This window comes from Nicotiana tomentosiformis, chromosome 3 (genome assembly GCF_000390325.3).
Source record: "Nicotiana tomentosiformis chromosome 3, ASM39032v3, whole genome shotgun sequence".
In the NCBI taxonomy this organism is placed as follows: domain Eukaryota; kingdom Viridiplantae; phylum Streptophyta; class Magnoliopsida; order Solanales; family Solanaceae; genus Nicotiana; species Nicotiana tomentosiformis.
In genome coordinates this window covers 21,573,105-21,580,582 of record NC_090814.1, presented here as the reverse complement: position 1 = coordinate 21,580,582, position 7,478 = coordinate 21,573,105, and the positions used below count along the sequence as shown (strand labels likewise).

The 7,478-nt window shown below is 40.7% G+C and overlaps 2 protein-coding genes across 2 annotated transcripts; both read left to right on the top strand.

The window, feature by feature from the left end:
- The first annotated feature begins 5,095 nt into the window (after positions 1-5,095).
- On the top strand, positions 5,096-5,542 carry LOC138907476 (uncharacterized). The gene has a single exon (XM_070198075.1). It carries the CDS (start codon positions 5,096-5,098, stop codon positions 5,540-5,542), a length of 447 nt encoding a protein of 148 aa, XP_070054176.1.
- A 21-nt stretch (positions 5,543-5,563) lies between these two features.
- LOC117275153 (uncharacterized) lies at positions 5,564-6,328 on the top strand. Its single transcript, XM_033654503.2, has one exon. The coding sequence runs from the start codon at positions 5,564-5,566 to the stop codon at positions 6,326-6,328; it is 765 nt and encodes a 254-aa protein (XP_033510394.2).
- Positions 6,329-7,478: the final 1,150 nt, after the last annotated feature.

Here is a 7,478-nt window from a genome sequence, read left to right as displayed (position 1 = left end):
GAATTCTTCTATGAGTTTTTCACTTTCTTTTTCCTATTTCCATTATTTGTTATAATTCTAGTATTGTAGTTTTGCATACTATTATGAATAGCTAATTTGTTATGTAGGGTTTTCATGGAACCTTTTGTAGGATGAATTCTTGATACGTTTTGATATAACTGAGTCATTGAATTTTTCTATTTGTTCAACTACATGCTTATTTTAGTTAATTGAAGAGCTCTCAATTAACGATGCGTATTTATTATGTATTTCTTGAAAAGTGTACATATTTAGGTGGTTGTTGAACAACGTCACTCCTAACGTATATGAGAGATCAATACGACGGGTTTAAAAGAGGGATTAGAGATAACGAAGCTTTGACGTGATCAAAGTGAGCGGTGAAAAAGTGCGAGCTAGCATAATTCGAGAGAATATGACTAGTACATTATTGTAGTTATTCGAGAGAGAATTACGATAAGCTGAGTGCTCAGGATCAGTAGAGAATAATTAACCGAAATTATAGAATACGTAGCGAGAAGGATTCCGACAATTAGGAAAATCATAACTCTAGACCTCCCTAATCTTGTCTCCAACCTTTAATATATTTAGTTATTAATTTATTACTTTAATTTGTTAGTTAATTAATTAAAAATAAGAATCTTAATATTTCTAACTTAGGAATTATTCGAGCTTGTCTTCTTAGTGATAATGAACAGTTGTAGCTAAACCTTAGTTCTATGTAGGATTCGACTTCGGACTCTTAGACCGAATTATATTTGCAGCGACTACTTATCCTTTTACCACGGGAGCCTTGCATTTAATTTTGAAAAGTATTTTTTTCGAAATAGCTACCCGCGTTTTAGCCCACGTTATCTCACCGCGCGGCTTCAATAGTTTCCCTACTTGCAACACGCATATCAAGCTCACCCTATCTCACTGCATGCATATCAAAGCCCTAGCCTTATACCACCGCATCTATATCAATATCACAACACAATCACAACTCGTACCATAAGTGCCCATATGCCACAACTTACCACAAAGTAAACAATACCAATGTTTTCATAATAAAATAGCCCATGGCTCAACCACAATGTGTACAAGAATTTCAACAATAACAAATGAATGTGAATTGCTCAATGTGATAACGACTTTTACAACTTCAACACCAATAACTCAACAAGAAGATATCTCACGAAATAACAACTTAAATAAAAGTAATTCAATAATTTAAGAGGTAACAAGACAATAAGGAAGGCAATAACATCAACTAAAGCATATAAAAGCAAAATAACAAGAGGTAGAACAAGTGTTAATAATGTCAAATAAAGCATGTAAGGGTAGATTGACACATGTAAGAGTATATTAATAATGAGTAATATAACATGTTATGACAATTCAATTAAAGGCATGGAAAGAGTCTAAATAGTCTAAACCGGTCAAATACCACATATAGTCTGTGTACCCACTCGTCACCTTGCATACACAGCTTTCACATAACACAAATAGCATAATCAATCCCAAATACTAGAGGGTAGTTCTCCCACATAAAGGTAGGCAAGATACATACCTCAACTAGGTCAACTCAGCCCTCGAAAATAGCTTTTCCCCTAAGATTCGACTCCGCATGGCTCAATCTAACCAAAAGGGACTTAATATCATCAAACATTGCAAGGGAAAACAATTACAATAGATAAATCTTCGATCTTTACAACATTACCAAAAGTTCAACAAAAGTCAACCCTAGGCCCACCTAGTCAAATCCAGAATCCAAGGGTAGATTCCGACTACCCATAACCCTATGAGTCCACATATGTATTTTATTTTTAAATCCTAGCCCAAATCGACTGTCAAAACTCAATTATTCATTTTTCCAAAACTTGACAAAATTTCTCGAATTTTCACTTTTATTCACATAAATTTGATGTTAAATATAAGATATATGCATGAAATATAGTTGGAAATTGATTAGAGTCACTTACCCAATGTTTGTAGGTGAACATTCCTTCTCCAAATCACCTCCTACCGAGCCTATGTTCTAAGATATGATAAAATAATATGAAATCCCGACTTTCTAACCTTTTGTTCAGTTGCAGGTGTCAAAATTGCGACAATTGCGAATCCTCGCAATTGCAAAGGAAGTCTTGCAAATGTGGCACTGACAGCCTATGTGGGAAGTCGTAATTGTGACATGGGCTTCGCAATTGCGAAGCCTGCTTCCCTCGCAAAAAGCAATAAATATATCGCAAATGATAAACTAGCCCAGCCCGGGTCAACTTCGCAATTGTGGCCGAGGCATCGCAATTGCAATACCTGTAATCCCCCTGCTATGTCGCAATTGTGATGCTGGTGTTCACAAATGCAACACCAGAGGCATCATCACATCAACAAATCAATTTCAGTCCAAAACCATTTCATGACACATCCGAAACTCATCCGAGCCTTCGGGACTCCAAACCAAACATCCACACAAGTCTAAAATCATTATACGAACTCGCTCGCGCGATAAAAATACAAAAACTAACATCTAGAATTATGAATGAGACACCAAAACACCTGAATTTTAAATTAAAGTTCAAGAACTTCTAGAATTACAACTAAATGCCTGAATCCTATCAAATCAACTCCAAATGATACCAAAATTTTAGATATGTTCTAAATAGCATAACAGACCTATTCCAAGTCTCAAAACCAATTTCCATACCAGATAGCCAAAAGTCAACCTACGGTCAAACTTCTAAACCTCAAATTGCTATTTTTTTGGCAAAATAACACAAATCAACCTATGTGCTTCCGAATTCGATTTTGGGCATACTCCCAAGTCCAAAATCATGATACGAAGCTATCGGTTGCATATGCGACCGCATATCCTCTTCCGTAGACCGTAGTGACCGTAGACCCAGGCAGATTCTTTCCCAGTTTTGATGGCCAAATTGTGTGGCCGATATGCAGACCGCATATTCATTCTGTGGTCGCATATGCGACCGCATATTCTCTTCCGGAGCTTCATTTTTGGGGAGTTTTATAGCCCGACCCTACTTCGTTAAATACACGCAAAGGACCATTTTTGAGCTAAAATCTGACATTTTGAGAGTGAGAGAGTGCCCTAGAGTGAGAGAGTGATCTTCAACAAATTGTCCTTCAATTCTTGCTCGAATCTTTGGAGATTAACAAGGAAAACTCAGTAGCCCTCAATTTCATATTTTGTCTAAGAATGGGAATTTAGCAAGACAATTCTTGGGTATGGGAGTTGTTTATTTTGTTGCATGTATTGTCAAAGGGAGTAGAAAGATGGTGAGCTAAAAATAGTAAAGAATGGGTTGTGGGATGATGGAATCCTCCATAAAAGGACCTTAAAACTTTAATGCACAGCTAGTGTTTGATAAAATGCTCAAATGACCTAGAACCATGATCATCTTCCTAATTTTGATTCAACTTGTTATATTTCTAAAATAGATTAAAGTTGCTAAGAATTCCGGAACATTTTAGTATTTAAGGAAGCTCAATTGAGGTATGCTGGCTAAACTCCTCTTTAAGAATTGGAACCCCAATATCCTTATAAGTTTCAAGATATTTATTACAAATCAAGTATTCTGAATAAGTTCTGTGACTAAGATATACGTACAATTCGTGTTTCAAATACTATTATTATATTGCATTATAAATTAAGAATGTGTTCCAGACTATGGATTATGTATCTACGTGTTATGATCCCAAGTCGTGATTTATGTGGAAAACTATTATACCAAATTGTGTAGAGATTGTGATTGGGGTTACACCTCCACATTGGGGTGAGGCGGCAATGCCGCTTTGTGTATGATTTTGGTATTGTTGTTGCACCACCACCCACCTATATATTGGGGTGATGCGGCATGGCTTCTTTGTGTAGGTATTGGTATCGTTGATGCATTTCCACCCGCATATATTGGGGTGAGGCGGGGGGGGCGCTTTGTGCGAAAATGGGTATTGTGTTTACACCTCCACTCACATACATTGGGGGTGAGGCGGAAGGGCCGCTTGAATAGAGTTTTGGTAATGTATTTATACCTATACCTGCATACATTGGGGTGAGGCGGCGGAGCCGCTTTGTGTTAAAACGGTTACAAAGGATCTATGATATCTATGCTATTTTATTGTCGTCCTGGTTCATCATATTCATATTGTATTTCCTAGTTCTTACATTGGTGTTTGGTTTTCATAATAGTACTATTTGACATGTACTAACGTCCCTTTTGTTGGGGGCATTGCATCTTTAATGGATGCAGGTGGTTCCACAGCGGAGGATATTGACCAGTGATAGCAGTGCTCATTCTTCCCAGCTGACTTGGTGAGCCCCATCTCATTTCGGGGTTGTGCATCTTTTGTTTCGTATGTGTTATTGTATTTTGAGGTATAGCCAGAGCCTTATTGCCGGCACTATCATTGTATTCTTTGGTATTTTAGAGGCTCTGTAGACATAGTGTGGGTTGTGTATGGGTGTTGGAAATGTTAAACAAGTTGTTCTATGATTAAATCACTTGTCCCACTTTGAATCACGAAGGTGTGTGAGTGTGTCTGTGTTTTGAGACTTATTAATGAAGTAACTAATGGTAATGAATTGGTATTGAAGACATGATCACCTTATTTTTTAATTAACGAAAATATGTATTATACTTATTCATGGATGTGTTTAAGTAGAAGGAAATCTAATAGGCTTGCTCGGTCGGGTTCACTCGGTTGAGTGCCGGTCGCGCTCCCCGAGTTTGGGGCGTGAAAAACTTAGTATCAAAGCCTAAGATTTTAAAGTGTCCTAGGGTTGGTAGGAGCAGTGTCTTGTAGATTCATTCTTATCAATAAGCTATCGACCACATCTAGAATTAGGATGCTACTTGGGCATTTAGGAATAATACCCTTCTTTCATGTGCTCGATCATGCGATAAAGCTGATTGTAAGATTGTTCCTCCTTTAACTCGTGCGTTGCTCTAATTTTCAGTACATGGCACCTAAGAAGAATGCAAGAACTGGCCAAGGAGCCAATGTCACCCCGGGAGTGGCAGTTGATCCTATATTTGATGATGCGGGTGAGCACACGAGGGGTGAGGGTATTCCCCCAGTTACTACACTGCCTGATTCTACCATGGCTAATCAGACCGCACCTATCCCTACACCTACTGAAGGTGCAACGGTTCCTCCAACCGATATTCCAGTTCAACCTCTAGCTCGAGCTTCCGATTCTGATATTTCTGATGTTGATCTTAGGGGAGCCATACAGATGTTGGCACAGATAGTGGCTTCTCGGGGCCAGAGATCAAGTGTTGGGTCTACTTCTTCGAGTCAGCAAGGGGAATCTACTAGTTCCAGGGTGAACAAGTTTCTTCAGTTAGATCCTCCAGTGTTTACGGGTACTAATCCCGAGGAGAACCCCCAGGACATCATTGATGAGATGCACAGGACTCTCCGGGTTATGCATGCTACAGAGATGGAGGGAGTTGAGTTGGCGTCCTACCGCCTGAAAGGGGTGGGCTATTCTTGGTTTAAGTTGTGTGAGGAATCTCGTGAGGAGAGGAGCCCTCCGGTAAGGTAGGGTGAGTTCACAAATGCCTTTATGGATCATTTCTTGCCTGCCGAAACTAAGGAAGCCCGTACTGCTGAGTTTGAAACACTGAAGCACGGTAGTATGAATGTGTGGGAGTATCATATGGAGTTTGCGCACCTGTCCAAGTATGCTATTCACATGTTTCCCACTATGGAGGATAGAGTGCGCCAGTTTGTACAGGGCCTTAGACCCTTGGTTATTAATGAGGCTTCTACAACTGCCTTGAATTCCGATATGAACTGTGGTAAGATGGTGGCATTTTCTCAAGCCACAGAGACACGTAAATTGAAGAATAGAATGGAGCGTCAGAGTAGCAACAAGGCCCGTTCCGCGGGTAATTTTGGTGGTTCTTTCGGTCATGGTGGTGATAGGTCGGCATTCAGGGGAGGGTCATCAGAACCATCTCAATCATTTTCTCAGTCTTTGATGAGTGCACAATCATCTGGACCTAGTCAGGGCAACAGGGGACCCCATCAGCAGGTTCGGCCCGACAGAAGGTTTCAGCAGCGAAGGCTCCGATGCCCTAAGTGTGGGAGGATGCACTTTGGGGCCGGCTTCATGGACATACCTATATGCTATGGGTGCGGTGTGATGGGTCGCATTCATAGGGATTGCCGCACTTCCCGCCAAAACATGGGCAGAGGTACGGTGGAGCCAGCTAATTCTACAGCTACTACATCCACAGCACCTCCAGCTCGAGGCACCCCAACACCTTCAGGGTATGGTGCAACTAGGGGTGGTGCACAAAATTCGGGAGGACCAGGTAGATTTTAAGCTATGCGGAGGCATCGGGATTTAGAGGCTTCTCCAGATGTTGTCACAGGTATATTGTCTGTCCAATCCCATGATGTATATGCTCTTATTGATCTCGGTTCCACTTTGTCATATGTCACTCCTTATGTTGCTATGGAATTTGGGATAGAACCGGAATAACTTCATGAGCCGTTATCTGTATCTACTCCGGTTGGTGAGACTATTTTAGCCGCACGGGTTTATAGGAATTATGTTGTCACGTTGTGTGGTCGGGACACTGTGGCCGATCTTATTGAATTGGGGATGGTCGATTATGATGTAATAATGGGGATGGACTGGCTTTATTCATGATTTGCCAAGCTTGATTGCCGAACCAGGACCGTTAGGTTCGAATTTCCAAATGAGCCAGTCATTGAGTGGAATGGGGGTGTTGTGGTGCCGAAGGGTAGGTTTATTTCTTACCTTAAGGTCGCGAAGATGATCAACAAGGAATGTATTTACCATTTGGTCCGGGTTATGGACACCGATACTGAGGCACCTACACTTGAGTTTGTGCCTGTTGTGAATGATTTTCTGGGAGTCTTTCCGGATGAACTCCCTGGGATCCCACCAGGCAGGGAGATTGATTTTGGGATTGATGTGATACCAGACACGCATCCTATATCTATTCTACCATTCAGAATGGCACCTATAGAATTGACGGAGCTAAAGGAACAATTGAGAGATTTGTTAGAAAAGGATTTCATCCGGCCGAGTGTGTCACCTTGGGGTGCACCGATTATCTTTGTAAGGAAGAATGATGGGTCACTGAGAATGTGTATTAACTATCGGCACCTCAACAAGGTTACGATCAAGAATAAGTATCCAATTCCAAGAATAGATGACTTGTTTGACCAATTGCAAGGTGCTATGTACTTTTCCAAAATTGATTTACGATCCGGGTATCACCAATTGAAGATCAGGGAGCAGGATATTCCAAAAACGTCTTTCAGGACCCGGTATGGGCAATTTGAATTTCTGGTAATGTCTTTCGGGCTAACAAATGCCCCCGTAGTATTCATGGATCTTATGAATCGGGTTTTCAAACCTTTCCTTGAATCATTCGTGATAGTGTTCATTGGCGATATTCTTGTTTATTCGCGGAATCGGGAGGACCATGCCGATCATCACA